This window comes from Pteropus medius, unplaced genomic scaffold, assembly GCF_902729225.1.
Source record: "Pteropus medius unplaced genomic scaffold, Ma_sr-lr_union100, whole genome shotgun sequence".
Lineage (NCBI taxonomy): Eukaryota > Metazoa > Chordata > Mammalia > Chiroptera > Pteropodidae > Pteropus > Pteropus medius.
Genome location: NW_024354502.1, coordinates 4272957 through 4292533, shown reverse-complemented (window position 1 = coordinate 4292533; position 19577 = coordinate 4272957). Strand labels below are relative to the sequence as shown.

The following is a 19577-nucleotide window of genomic DNA, read 5'->3' as shown; positions in this document are numbered from 1 at the left end:
AGCTTCTTATCCCGCAGGGGCATTCTCACAGAACAAAACTTTAGGGAGAGATCACAGATCAGTGGTTGCCTGGGGCTGGGGGTGGGGGAAGCGGTTGACAAGAGAAGGGCGTGGGGCATCTTTACTGTACTGGAAATAGAGTCTATATCTTGATCATGGTGTTGATTACATGATTGTATGCGTTTCTCAAAATTCATAGAGCTGTATGCTACCACGGGCAAATTTGACTGCATCTAAGTTCTACCTTCATTTTAAAAAGCTTCTGCAAACTTGCTAGCTCCAAAATTAGAGCTCTGATGGTTTTATTATTGCATGTCAGGAATCTCTAGCAATGGACTTGGGAACTCAAAAGTAGGAAACTTGAGAGAGCAAAGGGGCTTCGTGGCTGTGGGCCCTGGGAATGAAGCCGTGGCTTCACTGGACTCACTGATGCTGGCCCTGGGAAGGCCGCTCCCAGGAAAAGCAATTGTAGAAGGACCTCAGGTGGGCGGGTGGGGTTAAGGGTGCCTGGCTGGACACCCTAGCCCATTTCTGCTCCCACACTAAGTCCTCGCCTGCCAATCATAAGCGGCAGCTGCCAGAGCTCCTTGCTTGCCTGCGCTGAGCTGATTAGATACAGAATGGATTGATCGGTGTTGACGGGGAGCTATTTACCCGTCTAATTAATTATGCCAACTAATTTTCAACTTAATTGCACTTCTCAGGTCACTGGGTAATGAGCCTGTGTAATTTTCAAGCTGCTGCAGGCCTTGATGAGGAAGTGGTAGGGAGAGGGTGGCAGCTGCTCCTTAAGGTCATATTGGCACCCCGTTCCTCCAGGTTCCCAGGCCCACAGCCCAGCCTCTCGGTGGCTCTTGGCTGCCCCCCAGATAAGCTCTGGAATCCTGTGTGTGTGTGTGTGTGTATGACCTACCTGTGTGAGCTGGCCTCTGCCCCAGGAGCTCCTAGCCATCTATTCACCTAACAAGCAGTGACTGAATGAATGCCTTCCGTATGCCAGCCCCGAACTGGGATAGGCACTGCGGGTGCCAAGAAGCTAAGTCATGACTCGCCTGTTCCCCACCTCCTCACCCCAAACTGCTCACAGTCTGAAGAAGGAGATTCTCTCTTAAAAAGCAGTTACAGAATCTGGTTGCAGATGGGAGCAAGGGCTTTGGAGGCAAACCCGGTTCAGGCTCTGCCATTGGGCCCCCTTTACTGAACCTCCCTCTGCCTCGGTTTCTGCATCTACGGAAATACTGTGGGGCTGTGATAGGATGCTGTGTGTATGTAAGGGGACGCTCCCTCCCTGGTCCCTGATGCCGTCCTCTCCCCCGTGTCCCTCCCATTTGTCTAGTAGGGTGTCTCATCGTCTGGATTTGCCCGATTGTCTCCTCCTAAAAAACACTTAAAAAAAAGAAACCAGTCAAAATTCAGGTTATGTATCTTTGGCAAGAAAATCGCAGAAGCGATGCTGTGTTCTTCTCATTGTGTCCTATCAGGTGGCTCAAGCTTTTGGTTTGTCCCATTGTTGATGAGGACCACACTGATCACTTGATTAGGGTGGCATCTGACAGGCGCCTCGGTTGTAAAATTTCAACTACGACAACTCTGTAAAAAGCTCAGAAAAAAATATTGGCGCCGTCTTAGGCCAAAGAGTGAAGCAGGAATGGGGCAAGGTCGGACCACTTACGACACAAGCCTTCTTCTTCAGATCTCACGCCCTTTGAGGTTTATCCCATGAAGGAGGCAGAAGGCACTGTGGTTACCAGGTTGCTTCTGGGATCAGACCACCCACATGCAGCTCCTGGCACTGCCACTTCCCTGCCAGGTGACCTGGGGTAAGTTAGTGAGGTAACCTCTGTGCTTCAATTTCCTTCATCCATGAGACAGAATTGGTAATAGCACTGACTCACAGGGCTGTTATGACGATCCAATGAGTTAACACATGAAAGGCACTTAGAAGAGCACCTGGGCCTCAGGACACGTTCCGTAAATATTAGCTGTTATTATATGAACAGAAAAGTGAAGCTCAGTGAAGTTATCTACTCAAGGTCACATATAATCCTAGGCACAAGCTGAAAGCAGTTGTGCCTGATTCCAAAGTCTCGGAAGCTTTTTGCCTTGTACCACTCAATGAATCAAAGGCAGAGCGAGGAGACGAGGCAGCGTGCCCGCAAACAGTATAAGACTGACCAAGACGAGTTCTACCTGCACCTCCAAGGGAGGAGCAAGCACAGCTGCTCGGGGATCGTTAAAAAGCCTCCCTCACAGAGGCGGGGAGCAAGAGAGACCTTGAATGTGGAGAAAGACTTGAATAAGTTGTGAAGTTAGAGACAAGGCCTTCCCGCTGAGGGGGTGGGCTGAACAGACGAGGGGTCCTGCCTCCCGCGTGGGGGAGGGCCAGCCATCCACTGGAGTCTGTGCTGTAGAGCAGGGTTCCTCGGTCTCCACAGTATTGACATTCGGGGCCAACCGTTCTATATTGTGGCGGCTGTCCTGTGCATGACAGGGTGTAGCGGCATCCTGGCTTATCCCCTCTGGATGCCAGTAGCACCAACTGCCCCAGCTGTGACAACCAAAAATGTCTCCAGACATTGCTAGATGACCAAAACTCTCACAGGTGAGAACCGCTGCCCTAGATAAATGGAATTCTCAGAAAGCCCCCAACACCACTCAGTTACTAATAAGAGCCCTGCTTCTCACTCTTTCCCTTGTCTGGTATCCTCACGAGCAGGAGAAACTTCAGGCCACAGGAAGGAAGAAGGCAAGTCTCTGTCACCCACAGCACCTGTAACTGAGGGCTCTTCGATAAAGATTTCTCTCTATAAGAAGGTGTGGCTCAACAGCCAGCCAGCCAGCCTGGTCCAGAAGTGGCATCCCAGGGGGGAGAATTTATTATTTCAGCCAGTGGGCCCAGCAAGAATGATGACATTTCACAGGGCTGGGGCTGCGGAGGAGGGGAGATGACAATCACTGGCCAGCTCGGTGACTTCGAGGACAGTTGCTTCTTCTTTCCGGGCTACTGTTTACTCATCAGTAAACTAAACCACTTGCAGTGCATCCAAGATTCCTTCCAAGTGAGGACTTCTCTTTGAACCCGATATGGAACAGTGAGGGATCGTTCCCAGCTCGAGGAAAGAGTTCTGTGATCAACTTGTAATGTCTGCCGGGAGAGCAGGAATAGGGGATTAGGTGTGACAGCACGCACAGGGCATATTTACTGCGTATTCTAAAGAATTCAACTAGAATCCTGGAATGGTGCCAAGGAGCAATAGGGCGAGTTTATTAGGTCTGTCCTCTTTAAGGTGCCAGGGATTGTGGGGAGTGATAAGATGAGATAAAGGAGGGTTACCCAAGGTCACGAGTTGGATTCCTTTGCTGTCTTCGAAAGAGGAGAAGAAATTCCTTTTAAATTGCTTTTCTCTTCTTTGGACTGTACTTAATACTACTCTGCTACTGGCCTGAGCCACCTGGGCCACAGCTCCAGTGGGGTCACAGATGCTTCTAGCAATTTTCCTTTCTGAAGGGTAGATATGCCACAGAGAGACATCTGGGCCCTGCTGTACTAGCTGTTGGAAGGCCACATGGTCCTAGGGTCCTGGCATCGTTCTCTTCGCAGATGTTGGCAGGGCTCTGCTTTTATCCTGCCGGCCCTCGCCGCTCCCACGGTCTCACTCACTGCACGCACCTGCGCCTCCGCCCGGAGGCTTTCTCTGGCCTTGGGCTGTGCTTGGCGAGCACATAGGGCAGGTGTGGCTGGGACTAGCCCCCACAAACAGCAAATGGAGGTTGGTAGGTAAGTCCCATAGCCTTCTCACATTTGAGGTGGGGATAATTTGAGGACCACCTCCCAGAGGTCCAGGCAGGACTGAACACCAGATGCTCCCACAGGTGCTCATACCTCCCAACCCCACCCGATGAAACTCAATGGCTCGTTAACAGGCCCGATAGGGGCTCCCCTCCCCTATCCATGCTTCTCGGGATCACCTCCCAATTAGCTACCTGTACTGGAGGGTTCCGCATCCGTGGGTTCTGTGCCCATGAATTCAACCAATCTTGGATAGAAATTTTAAAAAAAAAAAGTTATGCTGTTGCCGGCGCATACCATGTAGTTAGGGCTACAATGGATGCAATGTGTCTGTACTGAACATGAACAGCCTTTGTCTCCTCATTATTCCCTAAACAATACAGTAGAACAACTATTTACACAGCGTTTACATTGTATCGGGTGTTATAAGTAATCTAGAGATGATTTAAAGTACACGAGAGGATGTGCGTAGGATATCTGCTAATACTGTGCTATTTTACATAAGGAACTTGAGCACCCACAGATTCTGGTGTCCGCAGGGGTCCTGGAACCGGTCCCACATGGATACTGACGGACAACTCTACTCGAATCCTAGTCTCACAGTCTCTTTCTGGCAGAACCCAATCAAAGACAGTCAGGACTCTAGATATTGCATTCCACTGGCATGGAATTGACCATGACCCGACCTGGAAAGGAAATGTGGCTTCTCCCTTGCGAGTTCTTATACTTCAAACACTCGTGCTGCCACCTGCCCCTCCAGCAGCGAGACAGATGGATCCCAAGGGTCCATGGACACAGACCTGGAACCTCTCTGGGGGCTCTGTTCAAACACGACCGCAATCACAACACAGGAGAGAGAGAGAGAGAGGAGAGCCTTTTCAGAGGACAGGGAGGACCAGGAACTTGGGGTGTTACCGGAGAGAGGAGGAGCCCCTGGCCTGCGTCCAGCTTCCCTGCTCACACAGGTGGGAAGCCAGATCTCACGGGCACCATCTGACCCCGCTGGGAAATTCAGGTCTTTGAAGCAATCGGTGCTTCACCGGGGAGCACAGGAGGAGACCCGAGGCCCGGGGGCGATGGTGCTGGGAGACTCTCTGCTTTGTAACGAAGGCCTGGGGGTCTCTGGGGGAATTGTGCAACCAGCGAGCGGGAAACTGGCTCACCTCCGCCGCTGCTGGGAGGAGAGGAAATGTCCCGGGGCTGAGTGTGCTGAGGCGTGATTGAGCCAGCCCTGCTGTGGGCAGGGCAGGTGTCACTCGGAGATAAGCCAAGCCCCAGCTGTAGCTGATGATCTTGTGAAGCTTTGCTCAGGCCAAGCCCGAGCTGCGGTTGGTGATTTCTGTGACGCTTTGCTCGGGACAGTGGGAAATCGCTTCCTTGGAGCGTGTGCGCGCGGTGGCAGGTAGTCCCGGGGTGCCGGCCGGGCGCTCCACTCCTCGGTGGCGTGGCCTGATTGCCCCTGACGTCCAGAACAGCTCAAGTGCCGGCCTCCCCTCCCTAACTCAGGGGCAGGGCAGCATGAGCCTGTCAAGGCACATGGGCAAGATCCGAAAACGCCTGGAAGATGTCAAGAGCCGATGGGTCCGGCCAGCCAGGACTGACTTCAGTGACAACGAGAGTGCCCGGCTGGCCACAGATGCCCTCTTGGATGGGGGGCCTGAGGCCTACTGGCAGGCGCTTAGCCAGGAAGGCGAGGTGGACTTCTTGTCCTCAGTGGAAGCCCAGTACATCCAGGCCCAGGCCAAAGAGCCCCCCTGTGCTCCGGAGACCCCCGGAGGGGCCGAGGCAGGAGCCAAGGGACTCGACTCCTACTCCCTACAGTCAGGCACCTACTTCCCCGTGGCCTCGGAGGGCAGCGAGCCCACCCTGCTGCACACCTGGGCCTCGGCCGAGAAGCCCTACCTGAAGGAGAAGTCCAGTGCCACCGTGTACTTCCAGACGGACAAGCACAGCAACATCAGAGACCTTGTCCGCCGCTGCATCACCCGGACCAGCCAGGTAGCGATGCCGGGCCCTGCGTCTCCTCGGCCACGGGCAGGGAGGAATGGGGGCTGGAGGAGGAGGAAGAGGGGGGCGTGTCCTGTTCTGAGGGGCAGAGTCCAGATGAGTGGGGCTTACGATGGAGTCAGGGATGTTACTCTCTGCCTTGTCCTGGATAACTGACCTCTGATGCCACGTGTCATAGTCTGGGTCCCAGCCACCACAGCCCATCACCAAACTCCTACGATGAGCTTCCTGCCTGGCCCTCCTCTTCCCTTGACCCCCAGCCGCTCAGTCTCTATGCTGCTGCGGATACTTTTTCTATATGTCAAATCTAATTTGGTCCCTTTCCTGCTGCCTACTCCATCTTCTGCCTGACCACTGGCTGGATTCAGCTGCTGCATGGTCGTTTGTGCAGACAGGTCTACAGAGTCAGAGAGGACAAGGGACAAGTATGGCCCCAGTGGAGTGGCCCCTCCATTCGGAATCTCGGTGGAGCAGTATCTGGCCTCGCCTGGGGTCTTCAGAAAAGACTTCCTGAGAAAAGGACTTTGGCGCTGGATCCTGAGAAGGCATAGACATAAAGTGAAAAGCAGGGGAGACGAGGAGGTCCTGGGCAGAGGGCAGAGGGCAGAGCACATGCAAAGGCCTGAACGTGGAGAGTGTAGGTTTGAGAGTCTTCAGATCACTCGGTATCGAGAGGCAAGAGGTGGGAGCTGGAGAGGTTGTGAGCCATGCTGAGGAGTTTGCTCTTCCCACTGTGGGCAGTTGGGAGCCACTGACGGCTCTAAGCAGAGAAGGGCCACAGCCTACTTCCATGGATAGCCTGTGGCTGGCATCTCTGTGGGAACAGCCCATCCCCGAGCCCTCATGTATGTATGTCTGTGTGCTCTCGCCCGTGTGTGTGTGTGTGTGTGTGCATATATATACACGTGTGTGTGCATTATGTGTGGAGGAGGATATCACAAACTGCCTGTAAAGGCCCAATAGGTAACAGCATGAGTGAAGTTCATGGGGGCCTGGGACAAAAGGGAGTGGTGGGGACTGTGGCAAAGGGGACCAACCCAAAGAGGTGGCCACAATTCGGCGCCAACAGAGTCGGGTCTTCGTACCTGTTAAGAGGAGCTGGAAATTCTGAACTTTAGGTGAAATCTTCTGATTCGTAAGTGTTGTCTTAAATTCATAACATGCTGTGCTGGTGACAGAAAAGCCACCAGCTTTTCAGGGCCACAGAGGCAGGAGAGGGAGCCTTTCGAGGTGGGGAGTAGGGGAAGGAGAGGGGCTCGGGCAAGGGATCATGTTTCGCAAGCCCTAACCTGGCTTCTCTCCAGGGAGTGTCACTCACCCTCTGAGCAGCAGCTGCCTTTGAGAATTTCCCCAACACTAGTGGTCCCCGCCCCTCGGGAGAACACTGGACACTGGACTTAACACGCAGAGAGGCCAAAGCTGGTGCATAGAAACAGACCCTCAGGGCCGGAAGGGTCCTTAGTCCAGCGTGGAACCTGAGGCCCCGGAGGCTAAGGGACTTGCCCCAGGCCATGCAGGGAGCCCCAGGCAGTGCTGACACCCTTGGCTGCCTGCCTGGGCCCATCTGTCAACTGCTATGGCTGCTCTGTCACAGAAACATGACAAGCCAGTGCTCCACCCATTGCTACTTTCTTTTTAATTTTCCAGAAGCCCGCTCCCTCCCTACTGCCCTTCCACACACACCCCAGCCGCTCACGGTGGTGTTTCTCCCTGAGCCATAAGATTGCACAAAGTATTGAACTTGGGAGGAGGTTTAGTCAAGAGACTAGGACCCTGGCAAAAAACGAGCTTAAATATCAGCTTGTCCTTTTTTTCTTTTTTTGCTTTCTTTTAAATGTAGCCAAATGTCTTTCCTTGGAGTCCATTCTTACCCCACTGCAGCTTTGGGAAGGCAGAGTGGGCATCTGTAACCCTGAGCTGGACAGTCAGTGATCTTGTGCATCTGGGGTCGGAGGGGCAGCTGACAGCAAGCAGCCACTTGCGTCTGTGATTCCAGGACATTAGGAGAAATCCTGACCAAGTGCCAGTCATGGTGCCTGAAATTCCTTCTGTCAAGGCAGGGTGGAGGAGCAGAGGGAGAGGCCTCCCCACTTTGGGGAGCTCCCTGCCCAAGGAGGAGAGAGGAAGAGGAGGACAGTGGTGGGTGGTGGCCCTGGGCTTGAACATGGAGGAGGGTGACTACGGCAGGCTTCACAGAGGAGGCGAGTCTCTAAGGCTGAGCAAGCGTTTGCCAGGCAGAGAGGTGAAGGAAAAGATTTCCAGGCCTAGGGAGGGCCAAACACTAAATTCGGGAGGCGTGGGAGGGCTCGGGTGTCCTGGAGATGAGGGCCACCGCAGTCCTTCTGGTGGGACAGAGCTTGTTGATGCGAGACCTCAAGGAGTGTGCGGCTGGGGACAGGACCGGAGGCTAGAGGTGCTAGGAGCGGCTGTGCCTCAGGCTTCGAGCCAAAGACTGAGCAACAGTTCTCTTTTCTTCAGTGTGTCCGGGATTTGTTTTAAGCGGGTGCAGTAAGCCACACAGACATGGAAATGCTGTCAAGAAGCAAGAAGTTCTTACGTTCTCTAGAAGCAGGAGGCACAGGCCCCATGCAGAGCCACGTGGGCACAAGCCTGCCTGTGGCTTTGCGGGAAAGGCAAGGCAGGCCGGGGTAAACGGTTTAGGGCTGGCTAGTTTGAATCATTTTGGCAAGCTCTGGGCTAGAGGTGGTTTCTAGTGGTCCAGGATCTGGCCCTGGATGGTTTGGGGCAGAGGGACTACTGTCTTGATGTGTGAAAGTTAGGTGAGGGCGATAGTTGAGTTATGGCTCTAGGTTGCTCGGTTTGCATGTCAAAGCATTATCATCAGCCCTATGGGAGGTTGGGTGGGTGGGGTAGGGTGGAGGCTTGCAGAGGAGCCAGGAGGAGGAAGCTTCCCACCTTCACCCCCACCACAGGCGTCAAGGACCAACTCTTCAGGCTGAGCCCCTGCCCTAGGATAGGCTGTTCTTCCCCGCTTCACACACACACAGGTCACAAGGTCACTGCCAGATGGGCTGAGGGCAGTGGCCAGGGGGATGAGAGAGGTGGGTCTAGGATAGAATGAGGCCACCTGAGCAGAAACTGCACAACCCCCTGGAGGGAGCTCATGAGCAGGTCCCCGTTCCCAGTGTCCACACCTGAGATGCCTCAAATACCAAGGTCATTCCTCGGACGAGCCCCACTGGGGAAAGGACTAGATCCAGGTGAGAGGAGTCTGGTCCCCCAGCAGTGTGGGGGTTCCAGCCAGGGCCCCAACCCACACGCAGAGATGGCACTTTGCCCCTCAGGCTGTGTCTACTGAAAACAGACCGACATCAAAGTCTTTTTCCTAGGCTGGAAGTAGAATGACTGGGGGCCTGGCTCTGGGGTGGGGTCTGGGGCATCTGCCTTGCATTCTAGCCACGTGGCTTTTGGAAAGTTACCGAACTTCTCGGCACCTCCAGCTTCTCACCTGGGAAGGTGGACCGTGTCGTGAGGGTTACAGAAGACGAACATGTGGCTGAGGGTGGGCGCTTCTCAAACAGTTGCCGCTGTAATTACACTCGTCTGCCAAAGGCAAGTTCAAAAACAGAGCATCAGTGCTCAGGGGAAGAGAAAGAGGAAAGAGTAGAAACAGCAGCACGGACTGGGAGATGAGGCGCTATGTGCCTCCAACAACTGTCCCCGACATGGACCCAGATTCCTCTCTCACCCCCCGCCCTTCCTCAGGCAGGAGGGTTTCCGGTCCTTGAAGGACTCTCATCTGCCTGGCAGGTTGCGAGGGCTTCTCAGCCAGGATTTGAGGTCCCCAGAGAATAGCCCCAGCTGACCAGCTTCCGCCCCCCACCCCAGAGGGGCCCCTCCATCTCACCGAATCTCCGGATTCCCAGAACAGGCCTGTCAGGCTCCGCTTCCAGGCCAACTTCCTTTTTTGGCAAAGTGTCACAGAAAATGCTTCTTTTCCTTCTCAGCCAGCCCCGCCCTCTGAGCTGTCCATCTGACTGGCTTAACGAGAGCCCCACTCTTTCTTTTTCATGTCCATAGAGACACGGGCACGAATTCGAATCCTCTTCCGTAACCTGGATTAAAACAACATTCTTGCGTGGCGTTATTCTAACATCATCCACACTTGCTCATAAATAATGCATATGGAAATCGTGATCATGTTTTAACCATACGCTAGAATAACAGCCTTTACTTTCGCACATGCTTCCATTTCTGTGATCCGGGCTTACAGTTAGACTCACCTTGGGTGATAGCTAATGTTCTATTATAGTGCAGCGCTTTACAGGTAAAGAAACTGAGGCTCAGAGAGGGTACATGACTTGTCCAAAGGTACTTAGCGAGTCTCCAGTAGCACCAAGGCCGGAGCCAAACTCCCCTACCTCCTTCCTCGTAGACCATTTTTTCTCTGGATTATGTGCTGCCCTCTGTATTAGTTTCAAGGGGCCGCTGTAACAAATTAGCACACATTTGGGGGTTTAAAGCTACAGAAATTTATCCTCTCACAGTTCTGGAGGCCAGAAGTCCAAAATTACAGTGTCAGCTGGGCCGCACTCCCTTCTGAAGTTTCTAGAGAAAGGTCCTTCCTCTCCCAGCTTCCGGTGACTCCAGGCATTTCTCAGCTCGTGGCTACATAACTCCAGTCTCTGCCTCCATCTTCAGTGGCCTCCTCTTCTCCCTGTCTGTCCATTGGGTATCTTTCATAAGAGCACTTGTCACTGGATTGAAGGACTACAAGATAATCTAGGATGATCTCATCTTGAGAGTCTTAAGTGTATCTGCGAAGATCCTTTTTCCAAGTGAGTTCATATCCGTGGCCTCTGGTAGCTGGGATGAGGATACAGCTTTTAGAACATCATTATCCACCCTCTACACCCTGTAAGGTAGCACAGCCACGCGGGGGCCTGGAGCAGGTACTGGCTTTGAATTAATCCAGTTGAGAGACAATTCCAACAGGAGGTGAACGAAATAGAGCTAGGCGTAAGGAGCCTGTATTTGCAAGCATCCCTTAAATCAGGACACAGGGTTACTTGTAAACCTGCTGCCTTCTCTGTCCGTTGGTCACCAGCCTTGTCTCAGGGGAACTGGGACTCATGGGAAGCAACTGGGAAGGTTTACTGACCTTCCGTTGAGAGAAAACAAAAAGTCTGGGTGTCTCTTTTGTCCACGCCTTGGACGAGGAGGCATTCATCTTCCAGCAGAGAGGGCCTGGGTGTTACTGGTGCCAGAAGCTTGAATGTGTACAAACCCCCGGTCGCGCGATGACAGGCATGGCTCTGAAGGGTCACGGGTCTCACGATTAGGACGCCTTTTCTGACTCGAGCTCAGAGTGAGCAGTTTCTCGGCAGTTCCCTCCCCGGTCCGGACACCCACACCAAGTGAGCAGAAGGCGAGCTCCAGGCGGGCACCAGCCACCTCCTTCCCTGTCTCTGTGAATGATGGAGCTATTATTGCTGTACTGTTGAAGAAAGAATCGCCACAGCCCCCTTCCAAACAGCACTGCTGGTTTGGGTTCATGCTGATCCATCTGCACCCCACTTTCCCTCACTGGCAGTTACAGCGGACATGCTACCATTGGCCCTGCTTTCTCTTTTCAGTCGGTTTGTTGATTTTTAATACGTATGTGTTGAGCACGTATTATACAGCAAGTTGTACGAGAACATTTCACCGGGTCTTAGGTAACCAGTTTCTACGTCACCATTATAATGATCGTAATAATTCACCTGTCAATAAACCACAATTTAAGTGTTAGGAAGAAGGACTCTTCATTGGGTGACAAAAAAGTCAGATTCTGCTCCAGTTCCACTGTGTGGGAGCTTTCCCACACCGCCAAGCAATTCCCGAACACCAGCTGGGTGTCTCCCAAGTCATTGGCAGCAATGGAAAGCTGTCACCTGGGTTTCTGACCCAACAGCCACAGGCTGGAGATTCCAACGACCTCCTCGTTAGGTCTGGTTAATTCGTTAGAGCGGCTCACAACACTCTGGGGAATATTCTCCTTACTAGGTTATCGGTTTGTTATCAAAGACTGTAACTCAGGAAGAGCCAGATGCAAGAGACGCAGAGGGCAGGGAAACGGGGAAGGGCTCCGAGCGCCCACAGCCTCTCTGAGTGCACCATTCTCCCCTAACCTGGAGGCTCTCAAACCCATCCTTCTGGGATTTTATGGAGGCTCCGTGACATAGGCGTATTTGATCCTGTCATTGGCCATTGGTGATTGATCCAAGCTCCAGCCCCTCTCCCTTCCCCAGGGGCCAGGGGACTGAAAGTTCTAACTCTCTAATCACAAGGTTGGTTCTCCTGGCAACCAATGCCCGGCCTTGGTCACCTCATTAACATAACAAAAGACACCTTTTTTTTTTCCCCCCTCATCACTTCAGAAATTCCAAGGGTTTTCAGAGTTTGTGCCAGAAACAGGAAAAAGATCAAATATACATTTCTTATTAATTATGAATTACAACCTCACAGAAAGTAACCCCAAAGAAGCTTAAGAAGAACATGCATTGACATCCACAGAGGAAAAGCCAAGGGTAAGACTGGCTGCAGGCATGGCTAATATGAGATGCTTGAGGGATGCTGCTGGCAATGTCTCCACCTCTTGGCCCTGCTGCTTTCTCTGGGGCTGGCTTCATTTTCAGGCAGCCTGTCCCCATGTGGTGGTGGCAAGATGGCTACCAGAAGCTGTAGTTTACAATCTACTAAGCTAAGCAACCCCAGTAGAAAAAATGCCTCCTTCCTGCAAAAGTCCCCACAGAGGTCCTGAGCTGACTCTCACTAGAATACTTTAGATCATGTGACCAGCCCTGGGCCAATCCCTGTGGCCAGTGGGGGATGCAGTGTTCTCATTGGTCTGGCTTTGGTGATGCGCTCCGCCCCGCCCCGCCACAAACAATCCAGGGCATGGCAGTAGCCCCAACCAAACCACACTGATTGTGGAAAAGAGGTGATTCCTTAACGGGAGATTGGGGTGCTGCTGGTGGAAGAAGAATGCACGCTTGGCAGGCAGGAGGACATCTGGCTCTCCCCTTCGCTGGATACGTAGGGCTCTCCACTCGCGGGATATCATGTTCTGTTAAGATAGAGGATGCGGTGACTGGGGCCGAAAGGGCTCCCTCCTTCACCCCACTGGCTCGTCTCAGTCCAGTCTAGTGTATCTGTGGGGTCTCTACAGGGATTTGGTTTGAGGCAAGGATTCCTTGGCTTAAAAGCATTTGAAAACAAGTGACCACAGACTACCTTCGAGCTCCAGATGGCTGAGAATCATGACATTAAATCTGTTCCTCTCCCCTGCACCTGCCCAGCCGCCCCCTGCCCTTCCCGCCCCCCTCCTTCCCTCCCCTCCCCCTCTTCCCTCCTCTTGTTTTTTCTCCTCCTTCCCGCTTGCACTTTATACTCCAACAGTGGCTGGTAGCCAGAGGATTTGTGGTGGGCTGGAGAGGTGGGATCTCCACTCCAGCTCTCCCTTTCCCTTCCCTGTCAGACCCGCCCCCACCCCACCCTTCCCCCCAGCACAGCACCAATGGGACCAGCTCTCCCAGGCCCACTGGGACTTAGAAGTTTGGCTGAAACCAGTTAGCGCCTGCCCCTGACTCTTCTGGTATTTGGCCCCTCTGCTCTGGCCCAGGTCCTGGCCATCCTGATGGATGTGTTCACAGACGTGGAGATCTTCTGTGACATCCTAGAGGCAGCCAACAAGCGTGGCGTGTTCGTCTGTGTGCTCCTGGACCAAGGAGGCGTGAAGCTCTTCCAGGAGATGTGTGACAAGGTCCAGATCTCTGACAGTCACCTCAAGGTAGGGTCCCCCAGTGAGAGTACAGAAGGTACTTCGTATTAGAATAAGACAGGCTATGCCATGGTAACTGATGTCTCCCATCCCAACGGCTTAACATAGTAAAAGTTCAGCTCTTGCTCGAAGACAGCCATCCCCCATCTCATAGCTATGCCAAGACAACAGTGACAGGGAGAGAGCGGGCAGAAGGATTTTGCAGGATGTTTTTAGGACCCGACCCAGAAGAGATTTTCATCACTTCCACTCATAGCCCTTTGAGGACCTGGGTGCACGGGGACTGGCAAGGATAAGGGCCCAGGGACAGCTGGAGAGCAGCATTCTCTGCCACAACCGCCTCTTCTCCTCTCAGCTGAGGAAACTTTGCCAGGCAGGGCAGCATTCAGGAGCTGTTAGATGTGGGTTAGGACTCCATGGCCGATCCTCTTAGATTTAACCCAACACCCCACCTTCTTCTCCTGACAAGGAGAAAAGAAACCCAGAGATAAAGGTTCATTTAGTCAAGTCAGATTTGGGGCAGCTAATTCAAGGTCAAATGTCAAAGCATCCGTAGCTTTCATGAGAAGGCCGGGCTGAACAGCTGGTGGGTGGTCCTCAGGGTTCCCTTGGGGACTGTCCTCTAGCTCAGGCGGGTCAGCTTCCAGGAGACCCTGCCCTCCTCCCTTCCTCCCTCCCTGCCCCTCCACACTGACCAGATGTAGCTGAGCTCAGGCACCTCCTGGTGCCACAGGCCTTGACTCCTCTGATCACTGGGTCCGCCTGACGTTGCCTGGGTCAGACCTCCTCAGCATGCAGGTCCAGAGAGTCAGCGCTTCTCGCCTTCTTGGCCCGCACCGGCCATACCTGATGGTTCTCTTGGCACCTCCTGCCATCTCAGAGCTTGCGGGGAGGCGGAGAGGAGATGTTGGAGACGTTTAGACATTAGGGGTCCTCCTCTGCTCAGCCACAGGCGGGCATCCTCAGGGGCCCGGCAGTATTCCGCCTTCGGCTGAGCTTCCCATGTGTCACCTGCCCTTCCCAGGGTCCCAGCCTGAGGGCTGGGGCAGCGGGTGCTGCCGGGAAGGAAAGGGATAAACAGGGCCATGATTTCGGTTGTGGACACAATTTTTTTAGACGGGACTATTAAGGGTTCACTGAGGTCACCGTAAAGCTCCCTCTCTGGCTGCACCGAGCCTTCCCTCTGACCAGCTTCAAGTCAGGGACTTTGTCACTAAAGCCACTTATGAGGCTGGGCCCGCCAGACCTCCATGGTCCTGGGAGCCTCGACTGAAGTCTCCACGGCCATCAGGCCCTTGTCTTCTTCTATTTTCTGCTTTTATAAATTCTACCATCTCTCACTCCATTTATTTTTTTTTTGCTGTTACTCAAATAATGTCAGACAATGAAGAAAGTTTAGAAAACTCAGCCAAGAAAGAAATAGAAATGGCCCACAATCCCCCCAAGCAGAGATAAGCCCTGTTTATGTCTTCGTGTGCATCTTTCTGGACTTTGTCCTGGGCAAACGTGTATCTACAAATACATGATGAGCGAGGGACACCTGACTTTCCTTCCAACAGAACATTTCCATCCGGAGTGTGGAAGCGGAGGTGTACTGTGCCAAATCGGGCAGGAAGTTTGCCGGCCAAATCCAGGAGAAGTTCATCATCTCGGACTGGAGATACGTCCTGTCTGGATCATACAGGTGAGCACTGGGTTTCACCTGTTGAGGCTTCATGGAGGCCAAGGCTGAGCAGCTCAGGTGCACCTGCCTCCCCTTTCCCCCACCCCCGCCCCCCTGGCAGCTCCCAGGACACTCCTCCCCTGCCCAGAGCTGGGGCTTCACCTCACACGTGAGGCTGGAGGCAGGACCCGCCAGGGGCGAAAGGGGGACAGTCCAGCCCTTCCTGGGAGGACTTCAGGATAGAGGTACCCATCCAGGCGCCTCGGTTTTCCTTGATGTTGCAATAGGACATAGAACCCCCTTTTTCCCTCCTCAGCTCCCTCAGGCGTGATTACAAAATCATGCAGTTGGTTTTGGGATGTATATGTGTTTGCGTGTGAATTATACTGAGATATAATTCACACGCCAGATGACTCACCCATTTAATGTGTACAGTTCGATTCTTTTTAGCGTACTTCCCACATCTGTAATATGGAGATTAGGTGTCTTAACACAGACACCCCTCTGTGTTAAACAGAACACAAAAATGCACTGACTATAACAGACGGCTAAATCTGCTTATACTGTAGTGAAGAACCTTGGTTCATCAAAAGGCATCTTAAAGAAAGTAAAAGGTCAGGTTATAAACTGGGAGCAGGTTTTCATGATGCCCTGACGGATTAGTGTCAAGCATCACAAAGAACTCCTGTGACTCACAACAGCGCAACAGAAGCATGGGCAAGGGACATGAGCACACGCTTCACTGAGGAGACACATTGAAAACACACGAAGAGATGTTCAGCATCAGAAATGAAAATGCAAACTGAAGCTAGGATGAGTTATCATTTTATACCTTCTTAACGAGCAGAAAAAAATTAAGACCGACAATACCAACTTAGATTTATAGGATCTTTTATACATTGCCGATGGGATTTCAAATAAGCACAGCGACTTTGGAAAGAGCGGCATTCTCTCCTAAAGCTGAAGGCTCACCTAGTTTATAACCCAGTAATTCCACTCCTTGGTGTATTTCCAAGAAACACTGGTTCGCAGTACAGTAGAAGACAAATATAAGAATATTTGTAGCAGCACTGGTCACAACGGAAAAACTGTGGAAGCAACCCAAATGCTTATCAATGGGGGAGTAGATGAATCCACCGTAATCTAGCCACCAGTGGAATATTATACAGCAGTCAAAAATGAACGAAGTACAGCGACTAGAGATAACATGGATGAATCTTAGCAATAGAATATTAAGTGAAAAAATTTCAAGAGACCGTCATGTTAAAAACAACTAAAGTAAAAATATTTACTTTCCAGAATACACAAAACATTTTTTAATTATAGAAAAAGGCAAGTACAGGAACTATGGCACAGGGTTCCGGGCGACGATTCCTCTAGTCTGTGGAGCAGGGAGAATAGGTTGCCGGAGGGACTGTGTGGTTAGATGTCAGCTACTGTCAAGATGCTAGCCTTTAATTTTAAGGGGCGGGTTCACAGGTGCTTATTTCATTATTTAAAATAATGAAGTAAATAGCTCCATACATTACGATGGGCCATGAATAGACCAACATGATGACACTGGGTCTTGAGCCAAAGGTTAAGTCAATTCATGCACTTAAGGGTCAAAAAACAAGAAAAGTAAAATGGATTTCTTACAATGGGTGGTGATGAAAGGACGTGTACAAGCCGGAACACAGGACGCGCGGACCTGTGGGGTGTAAGTGGGGGGGACCCCTGCGCGGTGCACGGGGCACACAGATACTGCAGGGACTCACCTACACCTGGGGGTGCACGGGGGCCTCAGGCGTCGGGGCCTGAAAAGTGGCCCCGGCACCTGTTTTTGTCAGGCAAAGCATGCAGTTGTTGGCTCAGTCTAGCCTGATCCCGAATAACACAGGGCTCTTGATTTCTTAGTGTCGCCAAGAGTCCCACTGTCCCTGTGTTTGCTGCTTCCCTGTCACCTGGCTGGCTTCAGGCTCAGTATCTGCTCCTCAATCTGGGGCTGTGTGGGTGGTTCCTGGGCAGGAGGTGAAGTTTAAACAGAGCCTCATTGTTCTTCCCGGGATTGCCCCATCCTGTGTGACCCCCGCCCTGCCTCACAGGGACCCTGCAGGCTGGGCTCTGCCTTTCTGGTGGCCAGGCAGGCCGGCTGGAGGATCCCGGTTGAGATCCTTGGTGGGGGCTGTTTCTGCTCAGCGCTGGTGACCTGCCCAACTCTAATCATCCCGTCCCCATCGCTCCCCACACCTGGGTTCACATGATTAGGGATACAGGAATCTCTAACCTGATGCTCTTGGTGGGTCTTCTGTGCTGTCACCAGGAATTTTCAAGGGGAAGTGGCGGGGGTGGGGAGGCCCGGAGGGGTGAGGAGTTTTCCATCAGAAATACAAAGGAATTTGGTTAAATCAAGGAATCCTAAAAAGTAATATATAAACACCTTGAACATTTTGTTTTCACTTAAAACCTGTAAACGGAGCGAGGGACGAGACCTTTGCTTGGGTGTCCTCAGGGGTATCTGGGCAAACCGCGCCTACGCCCGGTTCCTGTGGGCTCGTCCTGTGGTCTCTTGTCCGCATCTCCCACAGAGCACGGATTCCCCCTCCCTCCCTCCACTTCCAGGTGCACGTGCCCGAACACGGAGCCAGCCCTCTGGATATTCGCGCAAATACAGCCCCCGCCTTCCGAGGGACGGCCACCTGTTTGCAGCTGCCTTCCCCAGGCACCTATTTGCTTAGAAGAGGCAGGCGTCCCACATTTCACAGGTGGAGCCGCTGAGGCCCCAGCGTCTGTCTAGGTGACTGATGTGAGCAGAGTCCACGGGACGCTGGGACTCACCTGGCCCTCGGCCCTCTGTGCGTCCACAGGGCCCTCACTCTCACGGGCTGTAATCTGAGCCCCGGAGGAGCCCTGACCCCAAGCCAGGATGCACTCTGGCAACTTCATCACGAACCTGTAGATATTTGCTGGTCCTGAGCATCACTTCTGCCATCTGTGACACGGGTCACCGCTGTCTCCCTCCCTCCGGGGCTTCTGCCAGAATGGAAGGAGCCGGCCCAGAGCGGGGCAGGCGTGTGAATCTCCTTCTTCCCAGTCCCTCCTTAGCCCCCGCCGCCCCCTCAGGAAGGTGGTAGAGAGGCCTAGGGCCGGAGCCCCCATTCCCGCCCCTCACTCTCTGTCTTCCTCCCCCCCAGCTTCACCTGGCTTTGCGGACACGTCCACCGGAACATCCTCTCCAAGTTCACGGGCCAGGCAGTGGAGCTGTTTGACGAGGAGTTCCGCCACCTCTACGCCTCCTCCAAGCCCGTGATGGGCCTGAAGTCCCCCAGGCTGGCCGCACCCCCACAGCCCGGAGCGGGCCGCAGCCCCCCGCCTGGCCGCCTCAGCGGCAGCAGCTACTCCAGCAGTGACCACACGTCTTCTGACCCCTTCAACCCAGCCGATCAGCGGGAAATGCACCCCAGGAACAGTCTGTCCATGTCCTCAGGGCCCAGCAGTCCCCGGCCCCAAACCGCCCCCCACCCCCCAGGTTACAGCCCTACCATGGCCTCTGGGGGGCCCTGACCCCACAGGCCCACTTCCTTCCGAGGCCCCACAAGGGGCCACTCGCTCTGTACAGCAACCTCAACGCCTACCGGCCCACGAGGCTGCAGCTTGAGCAGCTTGGCCTGGTGCCCAGGGCGGCCCCCGTCTGGAGGCCTGCTCTACAGGCCACCCCTCATTTCTGAAGGGCCCCTCCCCCAGCCACCCTCCAGGCCAGCGCCGGGCACTTCTGGGTTTGCTGGCCCAAGGAACCACCTCAACGACTAGCAGCTTTGACCCCAGTTCCCTTTGACCTGCACACGGAGCTGCTTGGACGACATTGTGGCCTATGTTTGAACGTTCCTGGGCCTGAGACCCCCATGGTCCCTGGGCTCCTCTCCCTAGTTTGGCCCATGCAGCACATTCTATAAGGTTCCAGGGAGGTGGGGGGTGGGGAGCTAGAGGATGAAATTGTGAAAATAGAGCCCCTTTCTTCCAAAGAGCAGACCGTAGTTTAATATTAACACTCTTCGAATTTCTGTAATGTAAGAAGGGGCAGATACAGCCCACATTTTACATATGGGTAAACTGAGGCACTGAGAGGCAGAGGGTTGGTGTGACCAAGGTACTCCTGTTTCCCAGTGTCCAGGAACAGTCCACTCCCCAGAGATTCAGGAGAAGATATGGGAACATTCTGGATGTTTCTAAGGCGTAACACTAGGTATTCCTGGGCCCAGTGACTCAAGGAAGAGGCCCCAGAACCTTCCGCTGTAAGTTGTTTGGGGCCAGTAGAAATTGCAGCCCCCAGAGATGGGGGCAAGCCAAGGTGTCCA

General features: G+C 53.3%; 1 protein-coding gene across 1 annotated transcript; it reads left to right on the top strand.

Moving 5' to 3' along the window:
- Window positions 1-5130: 5130 nt before the first annotated feature.
- Window positions 5131-19244, top strand: FAM83A (family with sequence similarity 83 member A). The gene is given in 5 exon segments (XM_039853692.1): window positions 5131-5788; window positions 13422-13589; window positions 15140-15264; window positions 18417-18718; window positions 18721-19244. Coding segments are annotated over 5 exon segments (1305 nt in total). The 5' UTR covers window positions 5131-5308; the 3' UTR covers window positions 18951-19244.
- The last annotated feature ends 333 nt before the right edge of the window (window positions 19245-19577 follow it).